The sequence below is a fragment of the Ptychodera flava genome, chromosome 19, assembly GCF_041260155.1.
Source record: "Ptychodera flava strain L36383 chromosome 19, AS_Pfla_20210202, whole genome shotgun sequence".
Classification (NCBI taxonomy): domain Eukaryota; kingdom Metazoa; phylum Hemichordata; class Enteropneusta; family Ptychoderidae; genus Ptychodera; species Ptychodera flava.
In genome coordinates this window covers 32,920,492-32,946,147 of record NC_091946.1, presented here as the reverse complement: position 1 = coordinate 32,946,147, position 25,656 = coordinate 32,920,492, and the positions used below count along the sequence as shown (strand labels likewise).

At 36.3% G+C, this 25,656-nt stretch overlaps 4 protein-coding genes across 4 annotated transcripts in view; 3 read left to right on the top strand and 1 right to left on the bottom strand.

Annotated features, from left to right (window-relative positions):
* The window catches only part of LOC139119314 (WD repeat-containing protein 73-like), a 30,983-nt gene extending 5,379 nt beyond the window's left edge, over positions 1 to 25,604 (bottom strand). The window contains exons 1-2 of the mRNA XM_070683067.1: positions 25,256 to 25,604; positions 119 to 186 (exon numbers count right to left, since the gene is read on the bottom strand). Coding sequence (XP_070539168.1) covers positions 119 to 186; positions 25,256 to 25,353 — 166 coding nt within the window. The 5' untranslated portion in view covers positions 25,354 to 25,604. The remainder of the gene's footprint in view (positions 1 to 118; positions 187 to 25,255) is intronic.
* LOC139119315 (sodium/potassium-transporting ATPase subunit beta-1-like) lies at positions 950 to 6,730 on the top strand. Its single transcript, XM_070683068.1, has 5 exons — positions 950 to 1,754; positions 3,685 to 3,783; positions 4,421 to 4,587; positions 5,580 to 5,681; positions 5,912 to 6,730. The coding sequence occupies exons 1-5, from the start codon at positions 1,178 to 1,180 to the stop codon at positions 6,164 to 6,166; spliced, it is 1,200 nt and encodes a 399-aa protein (XP_070539169.1). The 5' UTR covers positions 950 to 1,177; the 3' UTR covers positions 6,167 to 6,730.
* LOC139119311 (sodium/potassium-transporting ATPase subunit beta-1-like) lies at positions 9,444 to 14,830 on the top strand. The gene is made up of 5 exons (XM_070683063.1): positions 9,444 to 10,129; positions 10,787 to 10,885; positions 12,195 to 12,361; positions 13,072 to 13,173; positions 13,727 to 14,830. The coding sequence occupies exons 1-5, from the start codon at positions 9,568 to 9,570 to the stop codon at positions 13,979 to 13,981; spliced, it is 1,185 nt and encodes a 394-aa protein (XP_070539164.1). The 5' UTR covers positions 9,444 to 9,567; the 3' UTR covers positions 13,982 to 14,830.
* LOC139119312 (sodium/potassium-transporting ATPase subunit beta-1-like) lies at positions 14,823 to 22,212 on the top strand. The gene is made up of 5 exons (XM_070683064.1): positions 14,823 to 17,621; positions 18,973 to 19,080; positions 20,264 to 20,442; positions 21,236 to 21,337; positions 21,723 to 22,212. Exons 1-5 carry the CDS (start codon positions 17,114 to 17,116, stop codon positions 21,996 to 21,998), a joined length of 1,173 nt encoding a protein of 390 aa, XP_070539165.1. The 5' UTR covers positions 14,823 to 17,113; the 3' UTR covers positions 21,999 to 22,212.
* Positions 25,605 to 25,656: the final 52 nt, after the last annotated feature.

Below are 25,656 nucleotides of genomic sequence, written 5' to 3'. Positions count from 1 at the left end.
TACGGGACTCTGCACAATAAAATGGATCAACATCTTTATTTCAGTGTGTGGAATGTTGTTGTACACGAGGTCTCGAATGAATTTACAAGTGATCCTTCAAACTGAAGACTTTTTTCACCTTTATCAGAAATCCATTCAATCACCCTGGTTGCTTGCTGCAGTTCAAACATGTGAAGATTCTTGTAACTGTTGGGAAAAAAGATATAATAGCAGTCAGAACCACAGAGGAGAATAGTGTACACACACATACCGGTACGCACACATAAATGCATACACACATACCGGTACATAGATACATAGAAAATTTTTTTTTTTAACAACTTATCCAACAGGCGAACCTAATTACAGGATGAGGTACCCATAACCCACTACCCCAATGGAGCCATGAGGAGTAAAGAGCACTGCTCAGGGGCACAACACCGTGCTGGAGTCTCAAACTCACCATCCTGTGTCAGTGAGTCTGTTACTCTGGCGACCTACCAGGTCTCGAACTGCATATATGTGCAAGCAATAGTGTCCTAGTGACTGAACTGGTCAAAATCAAGTGATCTGCCCATTGCTGAGGTGGTTTATTGCTATTACATCATATCAGCATATCGAAATATGAATTTCTGGCAGAGAACTCACACGTTTTGACCCTGCTATATAGTGATATACCCCGGCAGCATGGTTATTTTTACGTCTGGACCAATCAGATTGCTGTATTTGCACTGTCAAAATACTGGTATGATATAACTATTATTGACATACAAGGTGATTATATTATATATTCAGTCAATATTCAGAGATAAAGATGTCCAATGACTCTGGCTGCATATTGCTGTACTTGTACCCATGAGCCTTTGCTTCCTGTTGAGTAATTCATCTTCTATGCAAGCTGTACTACAGCTTGGTGTTATCCAATGGGGTACAAACATCAGATCGTACCAGTATTACGTTTGCCAAGGCCTGGCACAGTTGGACTTTTTAAGAGACCTTTTAATTGAGGTGTAACAATATCACTTATGTTCAACATTCCAATCTGACAACATAAAGCAAACTCCTTGCGTAACAAGAAATTAGGACCCTGGGAAGAAAAGACTTGGGAAAAACAGAAAGCTTATGTGTGCCATTCGCTTCAGGATTTGACACTTGTAGCTGTCTCTGGCAATTTGTCTCACAGACCATACAGGACAAAATGAAGGGGAAGTTTCTGATCTTGCTCCTGGTGGCTTGCATCGTCCTTGATGGAGCGTCTGCAGGCAAGAAGAAAAAACCAAAACAAGAGAGAGATCACAAGCATGATCATGACCATGATCATGGCAAAAAATCAAAGGAGAAAACGTCACAAGAGGAGGGAAGATGCGACCTCAACAGCTACTGTGAAAATGAAGACACTTGTGCGTACACTCTCCTAGTCACTGGAAGCGATGACGAGTGTCAGGAAATACGCGAGACCATTGCTGACGTACAGGAACTGATTGACAGAAACGCACAACAGGATGAAGAAATCCATGAACTGCAGTCGATAACTTCCCGCCTGACAGACACCGTTGTGCCCCTTGAAGAAAATCTTCAGAGCCATGAAGAGCGTCTTTACACTCTTGAATGCAAGCTTGAAGAGGCATACGAATTTTACAATGAGAAAATTGAAGACCTGTACAACAGGCACCGCTTTCAGGGACGGCGTATCAATAAGTTGGAGGCTGCACTTGAAGAATGTTGTGCGGCTAAACCAACAACTGAAATCCCAACAGAAAAACCTCAGGGAGTAGGTACGTACAAATGTATTTAACATCAAAAAGTTTCAGCATATACATCTATTTTCTGTCTTTTTTAGGGGGGGTGTCAGAGTTGGGCCAGGAAGGAGGGTGCATCTTACCTCATTAAATTGCTGCGTATCTTGAAATATACATAGTAACAACAATGATATAAACATCTTGAAATGGAGAATTTTGTCTGAACAACCATATATTGTAAAGTTAAGAGGTTTTCTCCAATCGCGCAACTTCTCTGTCATGCATGAACTGAGCATCACAATACTTGTTAACAAATCAAGGCAAGCGTTGTCAACAGCAAAACACCCCCACACATGGCAGCTTCACAATTTTATCATAATTATGTCCGTCGTATCAATAACTTGTATGGTACATTACAAACATAGCAGTATTTTCCTTTTCACACAGTGAATGAAATCATTCAAGACATGTATACCGGTATTGAAATAAGAATGTGTCCGTAAAACCTATCCCTGCACTTTACTTGTACAGTTTATATCTGTTAAATGACTTTTACATACAGCTGAATGCAAACCTTTAGATATATTAGTAAACTGAAATTGCAGAAATCCATAACGATCATGAATTTGTAATACAACTACCGGTAATTAATTTAATTCCTTTGATAATAATGTTAAGGCCAGGAAGAATTATTAAATTGTTCCTCGGAACTGCCGCATTTACTTTGGCCAACTTGAAATTTTTTTTTTAAATTGCTATAAATATAGGGCATTTGTTTCAGTATATTTTTACAGTTTTTTGTTTTCTTCTGAGGGTATGTGGAAGTACTCAGACTTTGTTCTGTCAACACTGCCTGTGCATGTAATGCCTCGGTCATTGTGGACAGTTTGCAAAATCTCGACTCCAAGTCATCACTAACAATGTAACTTGTGGGATAGTTTGCTGGTTCATAACAAAAAATATACAAAATTTTGCTCATCAACCATGTAGGTCTGCCAAAAAAAATTCCGAGGAACAATAATTTTTCTCTGGCCTACCACACAATGTTCGATAAGTAGTCAGGATACCAGGGGCATTGATCAAAGTAATGCACTGGTCGGTGTCAGCATATCTGTAAGTTAATGACATCCACATATTGCTAGTTGTCAACATAACCTGTACATGTGAAATGTCTCATATAATTGACAACTTAATTTGACTTTGGACTATCACTCATTCATCCCAAACAACAAACTGCAAACAGTACTCACTGCATTAGACTCTCTCACAGCCCCTCGCCTGCTTCACCTCTGACCATAATACCGCCCTCAGATGAGCCGAGCAAAGCTCGGCTCAGCGAGCCGGCGAGGCTACGCTATACACGGCTGGCTCAGTGAGCGCGCTTGTTAGAAATATCGTTGAGGGCGCATAACTGTGTAGCGAACGAAGGGGCTGTGAGAGAGTCTATCACTGCATTGTCTTGACAAGGCTTATACATGTAGTTTGTATTTTACCATACTTTACAATGAGAAAAACTCATATTCTTTACAGAACAAAAATATTCAAAATATTACCAAAGTTATAGGTATCATATCTTTATATATATTGCTGAACCATTGTTTTGTATTTAATAATTTAATAAGTGCACTTTAATTAGTTCCATAACCCTTGTTTTCTTCAATTTTTTCATCATGAATTGCGTATTGTTATGAATGAAAATATCATAAGTTGAGATTCAATGAACTCTTCAGAAAGCAACAATTTCAGCTTTTTATGCTTCGAACTCTGACCCTCTATTGACCTATGACATCATAGGTCAAAAATTCCATTGCATTGATTGTTAACCGGTCTGTTTACAGGGCATTGGATAATCAGGGTAACAGGTTATGAATTATATTCTGGTAAGCCAATTGTTGCTTTACATAATCCACCCTACTCGATACGCTGAATCTATCATTTATGAGTAATTTTATTGTTCAATTTACAGATCTGTTAGTTGTACCAAACACAGATTTCCTCCAATTCAGCTCGGATGACAAAGAATCTTACTCTGCTTACACGCAGGAAATTGAAGAGTTGTTGCAAGGTATAGAAATATTGTCTCTACATTAAGATTTACCAAACAAAAATACACTACAAGAGTACTAATATGATCATACGTAAAATGCACAGTGGTGTACATCTACTGATGCGCGTTTAACTGTTCTCGGCATCAATCATCACCCTAAAGGTGGGGAAGGGTCAATGGTCTTGTTAAGCTTGTAACCATTGCTTGGTCTATGATCTCATGATGTTTACAATTCTCTGACCAAAAGTGAGAGATTTGCATTGTAAACCCTCTCCAACTCGTGCCATTTCCTATACATGTTTATGAAAAAAAATGTACAGTGGCAAAACTTTGAAGAAGTTTGTAAAATGATAATTATGGAAATTAATTTGACTGAAAAGTACATGGCAACTTGGATTTGGAATAAAGGCTTTGTATATGAATAAGAACATACATAATAATGTATTGAACTTATCATAGTGATATGAGATGATATGAGGGGAACAACAGAATACCTGGACTCCCAAATTTCATTTTGGTAGAGTGCATAGAGGGCGCTCTGCAGACAAGGCAGAGTATGGAATAATTGTATTTCTCTAATGGTGGGATGGTTAATAAGTCCTCATGCTGCAGCCAAAGTTACTGTGCCATACAATAATTGCATTTTCCATGGCAGGTTATTCCAGCAGCGATCCCATCAATTATGATGACTGTGCATCTGGAACACCCGGATCAGATGAAAGGAGCTGCTATTTCTCCCTGAATCAACTCACGGAGTTCTGTACCGGTGGAAGCTATGGTTACAGTGCTGGAAAACCTTGTCTATACTTCCACCTTAGCCAGGTAACAGTGTTTCCCAGTATGAAGTCTTATTGTTAGTTCTTTCTAACATACCAATACTATAAGATGATACAAAAGCAGGGACAAGCAGACTTGTAAGTTTCAACAAATTGTGAGCAGGGGTGTTTTCCATTTTAAAGTAAACTTATCTAATGAAGTTTGAACAAATTTTAAATGTTTTGAGGGATAAATTGGACAGTATGATATGGTTGCATGATGAAGAGAAAAATGAAACGTTTCTGTGACTTAATTACTGATTCAGTTTGATTTAATCCTTTTGTTGTAAATGCCAAAGTTGACCTCTTTAGAAGACCACAGGTGAAAGATTCATTTTGAAAATGAACTTTCCTTCTCATTGGTAAATGGATAAATTTCCATGACACTCTTACACATATTAATAAAATTCCCTTTCAACAATCCAAGCGGAATCTTTCAGTACATTGCACTGGTGATTACACATCTGTACGCTGCCATCATCATGCATACAATATAAAGCTGTTCATTCACTGGTGAGACTAAAAACGCTGGGCCCAGGCTGAGCTACATTATAATTCAACACTATCCTAGGGGGTATGTTTGATTTATTCATCACTAAGGCACCCTCAGACAAGCATTGACTGATACAATAAAGAAGATGGACCAAGTGCTCTTCAGGAGTACTGGTACCCATTTATCATGTAAAATGACTGTAACACACAAGGTAATACTGTACCGTAATTTTCAAAAGAAAATTTACAATTTGAACCATTATAGTTTACTTATTTGGACTTAAAATAACACATATTTGCTGATATTTTCATATTTTATGAACAAATTTGAAAACATTTCTAAGCATTATACTATTTAGAGTGAAAAGTACAAAAATCTAGAAAGCAAACATTCATTGAAAATTTATATAAAAATGTGATATTCACTCAATTTTTATCTAAACATAAGCAATGTTTCCATAGATAATCTGACTATTACATTAAACAAGTGTATTTTGTTATTTTCAGGTTCCAGGTTGGATTCCTGAACCATACACCATAAATGATGTACCTGTAGAAATAAAAGACATTTTCACTGAAACATCAGTGCCTGTGACATGCAAACCGAGGGTAAGATGCCCTCTATCACTTCTTTTGTTAAATCTTTTGTTTTACCAAGCATTGATTTACTATACTTTTGAATGACTTCACTTCGAGTGGCTATGATATACTTTTTAGCACCCAAAATATCAAGAAGCTAGAGACACAAATTTGGATTTTGATCATTAAATGACAATCCTGACATTTCAACATTGGCATCATCTTGATTAAGTAATAACATTATTTTTTGCATTTTTTAGGGTCGTGAAAGCAGGGCTAATGACGGATTAATAAAATACTACCATCAAGACAACATCGATATCAAGTACTTTCCTGTCCCAAACAATGACCAAGAAGTGCCGTACCTATCGCCACTCATCGCAGTGCGTCTACGAGACGTTGCGACAGGCTCTCTCTTCCAGTTTGAATGCAAGGCGTGGGCCAGAAATATCAACCATGACAATGGAGAAGGTGTTTTCTACCTGTCTGTGAGAGTTACCAGCCAGGAACCATAGGTTAAGGGTCAGAGGTCATTGCCATGCATGTCGCCTTAAAGATACTCACTATGTTACATTAATGCATAGACCTACAAAGCTGAATATAAATTAGACTATTGCTAAATATACTTGCTCAACGAATGATTAGTGAATAAGAAGGGTGCATAATTTACTGTGTATACTTGAATTTTCTTCATTCAAAATTTCAACTTTAAAATTGATAAAAACGTTTCCCGCACTGAATATTAAGGAATGTCACACAAAGTTCACAAGGAATGAAACATTTGACATTTGGAAAATGAGGCGAGAATAACAGTATGCAAATTTTTTTGCCTTCCAAGATACTTGTAACATACTTGTAATATCATTACAGAGTTGGTAAAATATGCATGTATGTTTTCGCAAATTTTAAATCCTTTTTAAGTTTCAAGTCATGTGTACAAAATTTTGCAAAACACCACAAGACTAACGAGAAAAATTCAACAACTTTTGCTCAGATGACTTTCTTTATTTTTGACATCTCTGTGTTAACTCTACGAGGAAAAAATAAACTTTGATTTCAACAAAAAAAGGTTCTGAAAAGGTCATTTATTCTATAAGCTTCAAAATTAGCCCCAACAAGTGGTAGGCCAAAGAAATATAGGTAAATGTTTAAGAGTTGGAATTCTGTTCCCCAGTTACCCAAAGCAGCAAACTACATGTATCTCCTTCATAGCATTCAGTATCAATGACACTGAGTTACAATTTGGTCACTATTGACGTAGATCTGACATATTATGACAGACTTGGCTGAAAACATTTAAATGTAATATATATAAATGTATACATATATACGTAAATTTCATCATCAACTGAACAAACATGAATAAGGTCATCTCCAGGAAGCTAAAAATTACAGTTTTAAGCTACTGGACTTGCAGAATAGGACAAGAAGACATTTACATTTTCAAAAGACAAAATGTAAACAAAAAAATAAAAAATTCAAACTATGTAAATTTTGATAAAACCTACGTTGGGGTATCCCTAGGAAGATACAAAGAAAATCAACTGATCAGAAGAGCAGTTCTTGAGTGGTTTAATTTTCACCATTTTGGCATTTTCTAAAGTAATTTCCATATTTTCTTAACTTTGTGTGTTCACTTCAACAAAATCCAGGTTAGTTTGATGAAGGATGAAGCTTAACCCAAACACTCGGGTGATACATGAAGTAGGTCTCTCATTTTTTCAGTGGATGGATTCACAGATATATTTACCATAATTACATACATACATATAATATACATGTACATACCATACATACTCAGACATATTAAAGGTGCACCACAGATATGTAAGCTCTGTTTTGAGATTTGTAGACATATCTCTTTGAAAAGAAGTGTAAGATATACGGTACAAACGAGGGAAACTGTCATTGGTAATGACACCAAGGCACTGCATGATGGGAAAGGTCAGAGATCACAATAACACTAACATACACATGTAAGATCTTTATAAATATTTGTCCATGTAAAGCAGGTCAGTGTCAAACTGACCCAATTATCAGAGAAAAAAAGTGAGAGTGTTATAAAACGAATTACACACAAGCTTTTGTCTTCCCATTGATTGAACAAGGGTGGAGTGCAAAAGTTATACATGTGGAAGTTATGCATTAGTGAGCAAGTGTGAGCATGCGAGCAAATGGAATATTCAATACATGAACTAAAATACGATAACTAGATTACCAGATACACTGGATAGTGAACACATACCAGTCCGTGTAAATGGTATTGCTATTCCTTTTGTATGGGATTTCCATAAAAGAATATTATGAAATCCCCTTGAGATGTAACTGTTGATTTTAATTGTGTCAATGTATGGTGTGATGTGTTTTAGTTGTTCTGCTTCATAAGTAAGGTCAAAGACATATGTACTGGCCACTGTGATTGGTGTTTGTGGTTCAATAAGGTCCACTTACAGTACACTCATTGGCTGGACCATCTCATTACAATGTAATGTTCACTTCACAGCACTGTGATTGGCTGCCGTATGTCTCTGTGTCAGCCTCATTGCATAGTATTCGCTGCCTCGTAAGAGTGTCCTACTAGAAACAGCTATCACAGTAAAACTCAGAAGCAGATATTTCTCATACAGACTGGTAAATCTATCATTTCTATCTTTTTCCTGTCAACTGCGCTGATGGTGCATGTTATGAAAAAGATGATTTGTCTTGCTCGGCCACTGTCTACTGTATCACATTGTTGGCCCTGTTGCCTGCAAAGTAGAATGATAATAAAAGTGTAACCAACTTCTAAAATAATAAAGTTTGAACTTTGTTTCTATAATTACTGCACCGGTATGTTCCAGGCACCCAAGCAATTTACAGTATGTCTTTTGCAATTGACTGCTGTTTAATAACAAATGTGGTGTCGTTCGGTGGTTTGTTGTTATCTGTAGCCCCCTACTTTGTTTTGATGGCAATTCAAACTGGTGCAATTTTATACTCTCAAAGAAGATTTATAGTTGGGTCATTGATTCTTCCCCCAGCGCTGCCATGGTAAATAAATGCACTCTTTGTTGGATGAGGAAAGCTGAGCCAGTAAATTTCATCGTGCTTCCCTGGTCATGTTACTATGGTTTCCAGGGGATGTATCCATGCAAGCAATCATTTCAAGGATCACAGAAAGTTACCCAGCATTAACCTGCCATGCCATGAACCTTTTACTCAATTTTTGCTCAAGGAATCGAATCATTCAACCATACTCTTTCCAAATCAAGAATAAAAATGTGGGGTCAACATGCAAAGTTTGGTACCTGAAAAACAAATTACCTAAGATTTACTGATATTTGAAATTCAAAATAGCTGCCATCACTGTGTTAACTCTATGGAGAAAAATGAAATTTTCGATTTTTGAAAAACTAAGAATGTGAAAAATTTTCTTACACCAATAGCTTTAAAATGAGCCCTCACATGTGGTGGATCATAACAGAATTGATAAAATTTGAAAGCCCGAATATCTGTCCCAGAGGCGCGTTCTACCTTAACTGCTTCACACGATGACCTGATTGATATCCAGATATTTTTTCACAAAGTCAATCCTGTTCATGTGGTTTTTCACTATTTGTGTCATACAGTTTGAATGTAACCTACATGTACTGGTTTATGGTGCAAGTCTCATGTTGTAGTACTAAGAGTACACACATCAGGCTATTAAACAAACACCAGGCCGGCTATCCCAGATTAAATGAGCAACCTTGTACACTGGGAAAGAGACCCTTGACCTGTACTGGCATCCAGTTTTTCCATTCTCAAGAATGATTGACCACAAGGGAAACACACACTTTGAAAAACGATCAGGACCCTGGGAAAAGACTCCTGAAAGCAGAAAGTTTATGCTTCACATCAATTGTGGTTGAGTAGGTGTGTTTGAACACACAGCAAAATGACAGGAAAGTTTCTCATTTTGCTTGTGTTGGTTGGCTGTCTTCTGACTGGAGGATTAGCTAAGAAACGAAGGAGCACAGAGAGTAGACATGATACCAGATCAGACACTAGGTCAAGATCAAGATCAAGATCAAGAGAGGAGGGAAGATGCGACCTTAACAGCTACTGTGAAAATGAAGACACTTGTGCGTACACTTTCCTAGTCACTGGAAGCGATGACGAGTGTCAAGAAATCCGTGAGACCATTGCTGACGTACAGGAACTGATTGACAGAAACGCACAACAGGATGAAGAAATCCATGAACTGCAGTCGGTAACTTCCCGCCTGATGGAAAAAGTTGTGCTCCTGGAAGAAAATCTTGACAGGCATGAAGAGCGTCTTCACAGTCTTGAAAGCCAGCTTGAGGATGCTCATGAATTCTATGATGAGAAAATTGAAGACCTGTACAACAAGCACAGATTTCAGGGACGGCGCATCAATGATTTGGAGGCTGCACTTGAAGAATGTTGTGCTGCTAAACCAACGACTGAAATCCCAACAGAAAAACCTCGGGGAGTAGGTACGTACAAATATTCAGCAAACAAGTTTCTGAATATCTGCTCTTCCCTTTCAGCTTAGATGTATGTCACAAGCAGAGGTCGGGGTCATAATACTCTTCCTTTGTTCAATGATGTTCTTTGTATATTCTATAGGCTGGCATTGGTTGAAACTCCTTTTTGGGCAATGTTATGTTGGAAAAAAAAAACAATTTTAAGAGCCTACCATATCTAACCAAAAGGCAGTTTATTTGCCAGATAAACATTGAAACATTTGTATTTAAAAATTATCGACTGTTGAAGTAAAATCAATTACTTCTGAAGGAAAATTATTCTGTGTAGAACTACCTGTATTGCATTTTGTAAAGGATGCTTTACCAATACTGGGCTGTGTTCTAGTGATATTACCTCTTTCAATCCTTAGCCTATGGTTTTACTCAAAATTGAAAAAAGGTATCATCTCCAATGTTTAAAAGTAGAAAACACAGTTCTTGTAAATCCATCAATTGCAAATTGAATATTGCAATCCCCTTGATTAGCTGATGACTCAAATACGAGATGGTAGTTCAAAAATCTTTCCTGTTATTGTGTGTTCTAATAAAAAGGTTTGCATTATTCACACTGTTTTGAAATGCTGAAAATTGTTATCAATGTGTACTTTGTCTTTGTTCAACTTGTAGATTTGTTGGCTGTACCAAACACAGATTTCCTCCAATTCAGCCCAGATAATGAAGATTCCTATGCTGCCTATGTGCAAGAAATTGATGAGTTTTTGCAAGGTATTTGGTCCCTTTTATAGGAACAAATAATTTTAAGGAATCAATGTTATGCATGGACAATATCAATAGGACACATTGTATAGCCAGTGTTTTGGATAGAATAATCTTACAGTGTGTAAAATCAATAGCTACCAGTATTCACACAAAGTTAAATAAAAATTATGTTATCATATTTGCACACACACACACACACACACATATATATAGCATAATATATATATATATATATGTGTGTGTGTATTTATACGGTAAATATATATATATATATATATATATATATATATATATATATATATATATATATATATATATATATATATATATATATATATATATATATATATATAGAGTATATAAATATATATATATATCATAATATATATATATATATATGTGTATATATATACGGTAAATATATATATATATATATATATATATATATATATATATATATATATATATATATATATATATATATATATATATATATATAGTATATAAAATCAATAACTATCAGTAGATTTCACACAAAATTAAAGAAATCTGTTATCATATTTGGGCGCTTAAAATAAAATTCTTTGTTTGCCGTCCGCGTGCTGGTAGGTTTTCAGAGAAAATTAAGAAAACAAACACAATGTTAACACTATTACAAATAAAAATATTTGTTTTCCAAAAGAAACCAGAACAAAATTGAGCTTAAGTTAATGTACTTTTGTGTGTGTTTGTTTTTTTCCCTTGCTGGCTGGTAGATTTTTCAAAAATCCCAGGACGACAAACAAAGATTTTCTTCAAATGGCCTTGCATGAATAAATAGGCTCACATACACAAACACACATACAGAGTTTTGACAAGTTTTCTTGGTACAAGTATGCCAGGATAGATTACAAAATGCATGATCATTACAGATTATTGTAATGGATGGAAATGAAGTTACAGACATTGTTACTTTACACTTTAACCCTTTGAGTGCTATAATTTTTCCCACCAAAATTTTAGCGCAACATTTTACCAATTTTTATGAATTTTTCTGTGATTTTTTTATAATAATATAATATTTTAGACCAAAATAATATTAAATTTCATTGACTGCAGTTTTTTATCAAAATTTTGTCAAAAATTTGAAAAAAATTACTTTGGTATAATTTATAAAGGCGACAAAAATTGACTTTAGCTCTCAAAGGGTTAAGCTAGTTATGTTTATATTGCACAGGTGTATACTTATGCATTACAAACATGAACTTCATGTTTATAATGCACAAGTACCGGTATACACACATGTAAGTACATCAAAGTGAATTTTCAATGACAGGTTACATAGATGCCGATCCCATTCAGTATGAGGACTGCCAATCTGGCATACCTGGCACGCATGAGAGGAGGTGTTACGTCTCCCTAAATGAACTCACTGAGTTCTGTATCAATGGAAACTACGGCTACAATACTGGCAAGCCCTGTTTATACTTTCGTCTAAGCCAGGTAATTATTTCCTTCAGACTTCAAAATCTTGCCATGACATTTCAATCATGTTATGTAGGCCACAAGATGTATATGCAAACTGAGACATGTTTAATGTATGGAATATATAATGATCAATATGGCCCAAAAGATGCTTTACCCTTTCACCATCATGGTTTGGCCCACAACCACTATTATCAGTGGTGATTGTGGACCTGTTTACTGGGAAATGGGGGTGAACAGGTGAAAGTGAGCATCAGAAGATCACAAGGACAGTACACGTTATTTTAACTGGGAATCAAAGGAGTAATATTGTTGTACTTGAAATTTGAGGTCAAACAGCTATATTTGGTTCAATTATTCTTCAAAAGGCCCATTAAGCTACAACTTTTTATGTTATTTTTAATGACTTTTCTTTCAAACTTAGAATTTTTATTCATGTAAATGTACTGTGATATTTACTCAGAAAGTCATATCCACTTTGATGATGAACTGTGTTTTCTTTATAACATGACCAGTATTGAAAACAGCACGAAATTTTGAATGAAATGAAAAATATGCAAATTATGTCACAAATTAATGTTAACACATTGACAAGCTATTTCTTTTACTGGGTTGAATTAAAGGAATATATGAGATTGTACAATACTGGTGCTTGGTGTGAAGAAAATTATGCACTTCATGGGTTTGAAAGAATTTATCAAAATGAGGATATGCCTCATTATTTTCAGGTTCCAGGCTGGACTCCAGAATTGTATGGTACTGATAGTGTACCAGCAGATATAGAATACTACGCCACTCAAACATCAGTACCAGTAACATGCAAACCAAGGGTAAGGCGTCCTCTATCTTCTTTCCCTTTTAAATTGTTGTGTTTTACCGAGGTCACATAGAGCTTGTACTCTTAAAAATAGTCAAAATATTCAGGAGATGACTTCAAAGAAGGAAATATTTAACTGAATGAAAAACAAATACATTGAATTTTCCCTGGAGTAGTCAGACGTCAACTTGCAATGTAAAATTAGGCCAAAGTAATTAAATTCTTTGTTTTGCGTCCCCACCCGCTTAGGTTTTTAAGGTTTTCATGAAAAACACACACAGTGTATTTGAATAGGAAATTTTAGGACATGACCGCTTAGCTTTTCTGAACTAAAATTTTGTTACAATTTTTTATTTGCTGCAATCAAATTACATTATGTTAATTTTCTTGTGTGTGTTTTTCAGCCGCTTAGACGCGTACCTTTTCCCATTTAGAGTGGACGCAAAACAAAGAATTTAATTACTTTGGCCTTATAGATAAATTTGGCTGTTTTTAGACACATAGGTACTCAAAAATGAATTTTTTTGAATTGCAGTTTTATCAATATTGTTTGTCACACTTTGTAGGGTTCTGAAAGCAGGGCTAATGATGGATCAATAAAATACTACCATCAAGACAACATCGATATCAAATACTTTCCTGCACCAAACGATAACCGGGGAGTGCCGTACCTATCGCCAATCATCGCAGTGCGTCTACGAGACGTTGCGACAGGCTCTCTCTTCCAGTTTGAATGCAAGGCCTGGGCCAGAAATATCAACCATGACGATGGAGAAGGTGTTTTCTACCTGTCTGTGAAAGTTACCGGCCAGGAACCATAGGTTAAGGGTCAGAGGTCACCACTACAGAATATTACCTATATTACTCTCTTTCAAGTTATTGTCTTACTCAATATATCTATATACTGTTAATGTAAGACTGTTTGTTAATATACTGTATCATGATGGAAAAATGTTTTTTTTTACACACTTTAAAACCTCCACTGATAATTTACTTTTTAAAACTAACTGAAAGCCTTCTTGTAATTGTACAGTAGCAATCTGTGAAGTTCATGGGGGATAATAAATTATATCTCAGAACAAGAGGTAACAATGAGAATATGCAAATTTTTTCACTTTTTAGGAGCAGGCACTGAAGTAAATTTTTTTGCAAAAATCCAGACATTTTTAATGACATCAAATGTTAACTTTTTTTTCAAAGGCAATGAGCCTAAAATTTTTTCTTTGACAATAAATTTCTACTATGCAGATTTTTCATTCTTGAACACTGTCTCCAAAGATATAATGTTTCATTCTGAAAAGAGAACATTAAAGAATAGTAAAAATCTTGCTTGATGCCATTCCATGAATATGTCCATGATTATGTCATTTAAATATTAAACAAAATAATCCTATGTTCACCATTAGATTTATTAAGAGAAACATGTGGTCACGATCAAAGCTGAAAAATAAAGAAAATAAACGAAAAGTCAACATGTTTTGAAAATCTATGCAGAATGCACAGGCTTGAGTTTTTTGACCTTAAGCGTTACTGTAGATGAACACTGACTTTGAAATGAATATCATCCGCCAAAGTGTGCTAACATAACAACTCCCTTTATTATTAAACCATACCTACTAGAACTTGTATGTAGACATGCTGTATAATCTAATAAAATCTTACTGCAAGCATATAGTGTTGTAATCCTCTTATTTTTTAACAAGATTGAAAGAATTGCCTTGGAAACATTAAGAAACAAAACTGATGATTTCACATTCCAAAAGGTTATCACACAGCAATTGATGTGATAATGATATGACATTTCAGATTGTTGTCCCAGGTTATTATGCACAAGCATTGATCAGTTGGTCACTTCCACCACTGAGGGCAGTATATAGCTTGGATTTAGTTTTCATCATTTGATAATGATCACATACACAGAGCAGCAATGATGTAAGCATTGGCTGGACCTTGTTTTATTTGCTCTTAAGATTGAGCGAGATATCAAACATGCTACTGGTGAACAGGTTTTGATTTTGTTCACAACATCACAATTTCAGTGGAAGACAGAAGTCTAGGGTTTTTACAACTAAAGTATAAATGGCATATGCAACAACTGCTGCTGCAAGTACAAATTTTTTGAAAAATTATTATTTTTAGCCTTTGTTCATCACTGCAGCTTGCAGTCTGCTCCCTGCAGAGGCTTTGTTCTGTTTTTTTATCAAATATTGATGATAACAAAGTGCCATTATCGTTATCATGTAACTTCCCCAGATAAGATATTTATTTTTAGATATTGGCATTGGCAATCCAGTCACATTACCCATGAACCATCAAAATGCACCAAAACCATTGTACATTATGTGAACATTTTGCAACTGCAGCAAATATCAGTGACACATTCCTATGAACTCTGGTGATAAATTCATCAACGTTTTTCAGTTATTATCCTCACTGAATCTAAACAGGATTCCTTGCCATCTTCCTAGTTTCTCACAAGCATCACTGGGTCAGAGGTCATACCAATGATAACAACAACAACACTGCACATCATAACATGCTGGCATAAAGGTCGATGAACTTTAGACAAGAGAAAAGCAAATACCCTGCAGCTTCTTTGCTAGAGTTGTAAACAACTACTTGAAAAAAACATTGATTAAATTTTCCTCCCTAAAACAAGGTGTGCTTAAGTAACCAAGTCACAGATTTAATAAAATTCTGTATTCGGCATTTTGCGACTATTTTGGATCCATTTCAGCACTGATTCTAAAAAAAAGGTTTGACTATGATTTCAGGGAAGACAACTACCAGTTTGTCACATACCGGTACAAGCGGCTTTATCATTTTACCTGATACTACTGGAACATCATTTTTTGCACAAAAATTATTCATAAAAGTAGTCAAATGCACCGATTTCACTGTTTCAGTTTGCACAAAATTTTCAGATCTTTACACTTACTTGATACACAGCATTTGTAAATTCATGCAAAGTGGAACAGACAGGACAACACAAGCTGTTGATGTCTATTTTCGCGGAAGAAATATTACAGTGTAAAGGTATACAGCCTTGTGATTGCCTCCTCAGTAGTGTCAAAGTGTTTACGTGAAACAGCCATCTCAAAATATTTCAAAACAGTAATGTTATGCAGCTTGGGATTACATACATGCAGACAAGATTATTGTTGAAATATTTGTCTGCATTTTGAGACTGAAAATATTGGCAAGTTTGGGCTTGCCCTGAATCTGTGGGCTAGTTAATTCCATAGCAGAGTAAATTGAAGATTACGATAAACTTCAGCACACTGTTGTGTTTATGGTAAGATGATCACAAAGCCACAAATTATACATCCACAGACTATCACCTCAGTGGTAGGCATATGCTGGTAAACACTGGGTATGCCAAAGAAATTCCAATGAATAGTAGGGTAATGTAGATCAAGTCAGTCTTTGTGGTAGCTAAAGGAACAGCAAAAATATACAGACATTGGAAAAGTAGCTACTAGCTTACACAATATAAATGTGGGATACAGTATCCTGTCTACACATGCACCACAAAAACAAATCAGAAACAACCTTGCTGCAATGATTGTGTTGCAACTTGCAGCATTGGTGCGTTTCCTGTCCTTTCTTGTCAGTTTTCACACACTGACAAACAATGTTACATTGTAGTGACCTTGCAAATCATGGGGTGTAAATTGTAACAACAATACACTGACTTCTAAATAGTTGCATTAACTTTTTGTCAGTATCTGATTATACCATAGCACAGTGATTGATTCAAAATAAAGTCTCTGATTGGTTGTTTGCAATGACGCATTATGTAACTGGTAGATTTGAAATCTGGCTACAATTGTATGTAGATTTTTTTCCCTGAGCAAGTGTGTGGATGATGTAAAAGGGGTGATACACAAACTGGGGACAACTCAGTTGAGGTTTGGAGTTGGCTGCAGTGACACCACAAAGATCTGAAAACCATGAAGTCTGCCTTGGTTTTCTTGATGCCCGTAGTCATCTTTGGGGCGGTCTCCGGGAGTGAAAAATTCTGGCTGAAGAAGGAAGAGCGACAAGGTGAAGACGTCTGCGAAGAATTTAAAGACTACTGCACCGTTAGGAATGAATGTGCTTATACTTTTCTGTTCCCTAACAAACAGAACTCTTGTCCGGAAATCGGCCAGGCAGTAACACACATGCAGGTGATGTCTGACTCACAAGCAGTCCTTGAGGAACGCATCGAGCAACTTCTGGACACCAACACCCGACTCCTGGAGCGATTGGAAGAGCTGGAGGAAAGGTTCGAGGCACGTGGCGGGCGTTTCAGGCGGCAGATGAGGCGGGGACGGGAGGAGACCTTGCAGAACATCAAGAAGTTGCACAGAAAGCACAGATGGCAGGCCAAGAAAATCAAAAAGGGAAAGGACGAACTTGAGCGAGTGAAGAAAGTTCTCAACATCACCCTGCCAATAGAACCTAAACAGCCAATTGGTGAGTACATACATTGATGCATCAAATCCTGTCATCAGAAGAGATTGATGTCTTTTCCTTTTTGCCACTTCCATGGTCCATCTGAAAAAGTCTATAGGAACTGGAAATGATGTATTGGAACTCATTTCTGATATTATTCCTGTTGAAAATCATATACACCAAAATCAGGTTCTATCATGGCAGCCCATGGTTCCAATACTGTGTCAGACCATGGTAATAGGAGGGACTGTGGTCAGACCAACCATGGATGCAGTACTTTAAGTTACCTTAACAATAAGAAATGAAAGTTCACAAATTCTTGCTTTCACATCACATAAGACCAGTAGACAGAAAGTCTTTCTTCAATTTCACTTTCTTCATTTTCTTTCCTTCTAGGAATTCTTTGACTGATAACAACAGCTAATTTGTCCATGCTACACAATAAGAACAGTATTTATCAGAAAGCTATCATGATCTGCTACACTCTTACATTGTATGACACTACTCAAGGACCTACACAACTTTGACTGCGTTGTAATTAGAGGCTGTTACAAACACAGGTTGAGAAGGAAAAAATGATTATGACCCAAACATGTTCAAAACAAGCAGCTATCAAAAACAATGCCCTGCCGAACTACTTTTTCAAAACTTTAATACAAGGTTGGAACTTCATTAATACTTCCTTAGTTACTTGTTTTTGCCTTTCAGCAGTGCTGTGTCAGCTAATTTGCATGCTAGCATTGTCCACAATAGTGAGAAAACAAGACATCAAAATGTAAATCAGTTTATTTCTCAATGGTTTGACCTGTTGATCCACTTGGTGTATGTTATGGATTCCTGTCAACTTGTGGCTGCATGCCAATATATCAAGGAAGGTGTAGGGGAAAACTATTTGACTTGTCAGAGGGGGAAGTGTAAGACACACGTCATTGGTAAAGAAAGCTGCAGCTCATTACCAGTAGTTTTCTGTTCATAGCGCCCACTTCGAGCGAGTTTTAACTTAGAAATTAAGACATTACATTTTGAGGCATTTCAGAAATTTTCAACCTTTTCATTGCTTTCCTACATTATAAACTGTAAAGACTTAGCTGTGTTCAAGAGGCACCTGACATCACCATAGAGGGCGCACCTCTGATTGATATTGAAAATGATTATCTCATATTCTTTCATCTTCACAAACTCAAAATACATTTATGGCGTTTACAAGTCGGATTGAATCCTCTCAACTAATATTCTCTTTACATAATAATTTTTAGAGACTGGCTTAGAAAATTCCTATCTATGATAAACATGTACTCGGGAAACATGCACACAGTAAAACTACACAGTTTATAGTTATTATCATTTTCAATGATTGTAATTTGTTTTGCAGGTCTAACTGTCCATCCCACACCAAATGCTGAGGGCTATATCCATTTCAATCCGAAGCATGAAGAAAGCCACACCGAATACATTCATCATATTGACAACCTCCTCAACAGTAAGTCTTGAATAGTGAATAAATTATGCAGCCAAATATAACCACCATTAGCATGCTCACGTTGTCGTGACTCACCATCCTTAGAATTTGACCTAGATTTGCACTGCAGACTTGAAGGCTAGGAGTCAACAAACTTTTGCAAGATGTGCATGGGTGGACTTGTGTTTGTTTCTGAAGGCGATCAATGGATGATAATAAAATGAAGGCCCACGCTCATAAGGTCATGCTGTACCAGTATACCGTAAGCTGTTAATCACAATGTCATGAAGTTTGACAAGCCTTTATCATTGTCTTTTCAGATATTTTTTATGTCCGTTTCCTTTCTGTGATACTTGCCCAAGTGCTGTAGTGCATGGGTTTCCTTGATGCAACTGAGAATACCCATTTTTCACCTCTACACCAAAGCATTGAGGAAACCGCGGCATGCAGCCACCATCACACCTGTATAAAATCACTCATCCTCCGCCCATGTGGCACACTAAAAACCACTCCTCTTTCAGTTTCTCTTTCATACCGCCAACGCTAATACCTTATATGCACAAGTCACAGTATTTATAGAGCGATCAAAATTCCAAAATAATGATTCAAAAGTGTCTCATATTATTTGACAAACAACTGCTGCAGTCTATAAAATTATCCAGGCCTCTACTTACTAAACAGATGTTCAAACAGATACACAGGAAACTGCATTTAGTGCTATGGTTTTCCTATATGAATGAAAGGGAAAATTCTCAAAAAGACAGTCAAAAACTGAGACAATTAATACCCCTGACCTAAGAAATATAGAGATGTAGAAAATTTTGGTTACAGATGGCAAAAATGAAAGTACAGGTGGTTACAAGTAGTGTCTGTGCACATTAAGTTTGTGTGAAATGTCCTGATTTTTTACTAAAAAAACTACATTTTCACAGCTGGCAAATTTTCGCTGACAGCCGGTTGTTTTTGCTGGCTGCCAGCCATTTTCTACATCCCTGAATATGAAAAGTTTACACTTCTATTAAGTCTACTACAATGTCATTTTGATATAGACGTTATTGTGAATATTGTGAAGGGCTGCAGTTTGGGTAGGAGTTGGAGGAAACAAGAAACAAATAGTAACCACATTGTATCTGTATTATATTTCTCATACTTTGTGAATTCCGACCTTAAACACGTTCCCTTTATATAACTTTTTTGAATCCAGCATACCTGGAGGATGGCAATGAAATCTCTCCCTATGACATCTGCCCACCTGGTCCGTGCCCAGATGAAGAAGAAGGCAGGCTCTGTCGCTATCCAATCAACAAACTAGGAGAACATTGCTCAACACCTGGTTATGGTTACCAAGAAGGCAAGCCATGTATCTATGTTGCACTGGACAAGGTAAAGATAGTGCAATGCTTCTCTGAAAATTTGTCATATTTGAGCAATTTTGTATCTGCATATCTAATTCTATAAACACTATGTCACTTTCCCCACTCAGCACACATATCCATGCAGAGACCCCCAATAGGGAATTTTAGAGGGCGGGCCAGCCTGTGTTTGGCTAACCCATTGAAAATAAATACACAATAAGATTCATTTGCATAATATAAGAAGATACAAATTAGGTAGTGTTAAGTAAATTAGACTCCCCTTTGTCTTTTAAAGCTGTAGAAAACACTGCTTTGCAAGCATTCTGAACATTGAGCCATTGCCTTCACATGTGGCACAGCAGTCTAGAAAACATCATTGATAATGTGGTAAATCAAGTCGATTTCTCCCCACTGAAGTTGAACTCATAATGTTGTGTAAAACTTGAAAATAAATTTTGACTAGCTAAAATGCAACACTCTTAAAGTGTATATCATTGTGAAAGATATTGCTCAGTGAAAAAAGTGTGATCAAAACAGCAATACAACAAGAAAACAGCAAATGACAAAAATTTGATTTTTTACCTCCTCAAAGGAAACAAGATAATTACAATGAATTTCTCAATTTCACCAAGATTTGTCAAGAAAAATCATGGTTTTTGTCTTGCTATATTAGTGAGGATTGAGTTTACACTGAGGACAGAATTTCTGAACTTTTTTCACTTTTCCCTGGTTAACTCCTACTGTAGATTGAATTGAGTTTTATCTGAGAATACAATTTCTAAACTTTGTTCAATATTCCCTGGTTAACTCTTTCACTGTAGATTGATGGATGGAAGCCAGAAACTTTCACTCCTGAGAATATTCCCGATGAAATCAAGGATATTTATAATCCAAACTTTGTTCCAATAACCTGCCATGCTAAGGTAAGTGTAAAAACTCAAACATCAAAAATAGACAACAAAGATGTAAAATTCCTGTCAAATTTTCTCATCAAAGCATCTTATCTTATTGACAAGTCTTGGTCAAAAATTACCATTTTTGAATTTTTTTCCTCAAAAAAGTGGGGTCTCCCCCGTATACCGGTAATCCAGCAGAAGGAAAGAGATTTGACTGTCGGCGATATGTGATTCACGCAATATATGTGCTTGCCATAATAAACTCTACTTTCAGTTTTTTTCGGTTACATACTATAGAAGCCATACAAGCTCTGTGTACACCTTGCAATCACATGAGCAATCTGGTTATATAACAAATTTCCATTGCGTTAAAAAGACCTCCCGTCCAAAAATCCAATTTTGTTCCTCGCAGACAAATGAAGAGGAGATAGACATGGGCAAAGTGGTCTATCACCCTCCCCAAGGCCTCGGTGTGGAATATTTCCCATACACGGAAGACATACAGGACATAGACACTCCATTCCAGGCACCACTGGTAGCCTTGCAGTTCCCAACATTGAGTGAGAATGTGCCGATCAAGATTATGTGCAAGGCGTGGGCCGCAAACATCAATCCCAAGAAGGGTGAAGGAAAAGTGCAGTTTACGCTGCACATACACGACGGTGAATGGAGCATGTCTGATCTGTAAACTCATAGAATCATTGTCTTGTGCAGGGATGGAATTTTTATAAAATTTGTTTTAGTCAAGTTACTCAATCATTGTCCCATTGAATGGCTCCACATGTTATTCTATCTAAATGCATATTTTATGTTTATTTTTTACCATTTTCATGAAGATGCATTGTACCGGGGGTATATGCACACAAGACCATTGAATTTGAATAAAGATGAAATTATTTTCACCTACTGTCTGAATATATTATCTTTCTGGTATTTATCTAAAACAAGGCACTAAAAAGTGCCACAATACCACATATAACAGCGAGACTCTCGCAAAGTCCCTCTAAGGTTGCACACTGTGGCCGGCGTAGCCTAACTCAGTGAACTGGTGAAGCCTGCTCCAAGGCCCTGAGCTGGCTTGTGCAGGCTGTGAGTGGCCAGTGAGTGGCTGTGAAAAAGAGTCGATCTGGCACAATGTGTACACATTTTTTTCACACATTTGAGAACAAAAGCCAAAGGCTCCCCACCCTCCCCCTCCATCCTAAATATTAGAGCCTTCTACCGTTTTCTTGAGCATATAAAACATTTCGTAGTACAAAACCTGTTTAAACAAATTGTTTCATATTTCAATGGCACTTTAGAGTTAATAAACCTTCAAATTCAAATTTCCTGCTAAAATGAGCATTAAAGTGACCTTCAGACTACAACTATTATGTTTAAAATCCAGGAATACGATGCTGGAAATGCATAGGTGCATGCTGCACAATTTATATCCATGTTACCATTCAGAACCATACAAACTTTCCAATTTTACCATTTCTACAATGCAGTTCCAGACAATTGTTACCTGGGCACAGGTAAATTATCGGACCAATGAATGAATGTACATGTTGAAAATAATAAGCAAGTTTTGCAATATCACTAAATCATCCAGCTTTTGCTTATTTTGACTGGCAAAATGTTCATATTTTCTTTAAAACTAATTTACTGACAATATAAAGTCTGTGGGCCAAACACAGAAACTGGATACATAAAAACATAGGGCCAAAGTCCCTGAAGCTACTATAGACATGGATACAAAATTAAGTGTTTCCTGACTGTATGAAAAATTATCTCACTAAGGTCATCCTGGAGACCTGTAAACCAAATATTTAAGCTGTCTGACCAGCAGTTTTGAAAAAACAAGCGACCCAACAGTTGACAGAGCTCTGCTGCGTTATGTAGATAATAACTTTTTGTGACACATGCATTGATGAAGAAGGTGGATATCCTTGATAGCTCATTTCAGGATGGCCTGACCAAAAATGACAAAATTAGCTGCAAAAATACAAAATTGAAGAATTCATCAAAATTTCGATATGTTACATTAAGATAAAGCCTGGAAACCTGTATACCAAATATCAAAGCTATCAGATGAGTAACTTTTGAGAAACAAATAGTTTGACCAAATATGGTCCAAGAATGCTAGACAAAAACTGCTACAATGTATCAATGTCTATCTCAGAATCATTCCATTTGCAGTTATTTTCAGTACAGTAAGGGTATCTGATGTAAAATGGCTGCAGTAAGAAAGCCAGAAGCCTCAGTATTTTTTTGTTCACCACAAAACAGTCATAATCCGGCATTTACAGGGGAAGTTCCTTTTAAACATCAAAACAAAGTGTGTGTGTGGACACAAGTGGACTCAGACTATCAATCCCCTATCTTTGCAAATCACAAATAGTGTCACAGAAACGTTTCCAATTTTGTCCTGTCTGAACACAGTATATTTTATATATATATATATAACTATATTATATATATATATATATATATATATATATATATATATATATATATATATAGTTATATAGTTATATAGTAGAAACTAAATTGAAAAACACACAACTACATCTGAGGGTCTCTGCACAGCAAATTTTGGGGGCTTGAAAAAAATGACCCATGCAGGACTTGAACCTACGTCCCCCGAATTCAGTTCAGATGCTCTACCAACTGAGCTCATGGATCAGTTCAAGTGAGTTTGACGTGCGCCATCCTGTTGGCCTTTTTTCTCCGAATGAGACCTCGGATTTACACTCGTTAAAAGAAAAAAAGGCCAACAGGACGGCGCACGTCAAACCAACTTGAACTGATCCGTTAGATCAGTTGGTAGAGCATCCGAATGGGGGACGTGGGTTCAAGTCCTACATGGGTCATTTTTTCAAGCCCCAAAAATTTGCTGTGCAGAGACACACAGATATAGTTGTGTTTTTCAATTTAGTTTCTACTTTAAATTTCCACGCTACACAACACTGGGGAACCTGTCATATTTCAATTTCACGTTTCTAGTTATATATATATATATATATATATATATATATATATATATATATATATATATATATATATATATATATATATATATATATATATATATATATTATATATACACATACCGGGTATATGTGAAATGCTCTGTTATTGTTTATATTTGAATTCTGGTTAGAATTCACTTGTCAACAATAACAATACAGTTTATACACACGCTCAGTTGAGGTTTCTACTTTAAATTTCCACTCTACACAACACTTGGGAACCTGTCATATTTCAATTTCACGTTTCTAGTTATATATATATATATATATATATATATATATATATATATATATATATATATATATATATATATATATATATATATATATATATATATATATATATATATATATATATATATATATATATATATATACATACCGGGTATATGTGAAATGCTCTGTTATTGTTTATATTTGAATTCTGGATTAGAATTCACTTGTAAACAATAACAATGCAGTTTATACACACGCTCAGTTGACAAGCTCCAACACTTTGTATCCCAACATGCTTTCTGCAGTGGAAAAAGACATTGCAGTTTTCAAAAACAATAACAGTGACAGGGTTAGTGGATCTCCGAGCAAGAAAGAGGTGATTTGATGTTCTAGATGTGTGTATTTCAACGTATTTTCACAAATTCAACATCAGGAGAGAGACTCCCTGTCCTTGCCTCCCCATTTCTTCCAACTGCTTGATTAAATTGGCATGTGAACTGGGGGAGGATAATAAACATTTCTGAATGTCTGAGGAAATTCGTCCGACACCCCATATTGACGGCTTCGTAATGGATGAAAAACCGGAAGTTGTACACGACAACTTTGCAGGGAGCCGTAAAATTACAAGATTGGCAACAGCATTCCCGCTGACCACATTATTTCTTGCAAATAGGTTCCAAGCGTGAATATTAATGCAGATATTTGCTATACTCACCTGTTTATCGACTGGATCATCCAATCATCGAACTCTTCGTCAGAATCAACACCAACTTTTAAATGTTCCGCCATTTTCAACTTGTCAATGAGTGACATGTGTTGATTGTACACTCATCTCATATGAGTTGAAAAGTGTTTTACGTTTAATCAGAGGGATCTCGCCTTTGCCTGTGTTGATGCAAATTTCTGCATTCAGGCAAAGAAACACATGCGTCATAACGCGTTGCAAACGTTACGCATTCCAATTCACTCTATCTGTTGTGGGTGAAAACAGTATCTATCGCTAGTCAGCCCAGCTGCAGCGCGGCGACGCGGTAAACGTAGGTCACAGGGAGGCCCTTATCGGGTCAACAACCTTTATCGGCGAATCATACACAGAGACGTCATTGGCGGGAATAT

Coding starts and splice junctions, on each gene's coding strand:
- LOC139119312 (XM_070683064.1), top strand. CDS start 17,114: ATGAAGTCTGCCTTGGTTTTCTTGATGCCCGTAGTCATCTTTGGGGCG. Junction 17,622..18,972: donor AGAACCTAAACAGCCAATTG/GTGAGTACATAC, acceptor TTTGTTTTGCAG/GTCTAACTGTCCATCCCACA. Junction 19,081..20,263: donor TATTGACAACCTCCTCAACA/GTAAGTCTTGAA, acceptor TTTTGAATCCAG/CATACCTGGAGGATGGCAAT.
- LOC139119315 (XM_070683068.1), top strand. CDS start 1,178: ATGAAGGGGAAGTTTCTGATCTTGCTCCTGGTGGCTTGCATCGTCCTT. Junction 1,755..3,684: donor AGAAAAACCTCAGGGAGTAG/GTACGTACAAAT, acceptor TTCAATTTACAG/ATCTGTTAGTTGTACCAAAC. Junction 5,682..5,911: donor CTGTGACATGCAAACCGAGG/GTAAGATGCCCT, acceptor TGCATTTTTTAG/GGTCGTGAAAGCAGGGCTAA.
- LOC139119311 (XM_070683063.1), top strand. CDS start 9,568: ATGACAGGAAAGTTTCTCATTTTGCTTGTGTTGGTTGGCTGTCTTCTG. Junction 10,130..10,786: donor AGAAAAACCTCGGGGAGTAG/GTACGTACAAAT, acceptor TTCAACTTGTAG/ATTTGTTGGCTGTACCAAAC. Junction 10,886..12,194: donor AATTGATGAGTTTTTGCAAG/GTATTTGGTCCC, acceptor TTTCAATGACAG/GTTACATAGATGCCGATCCC.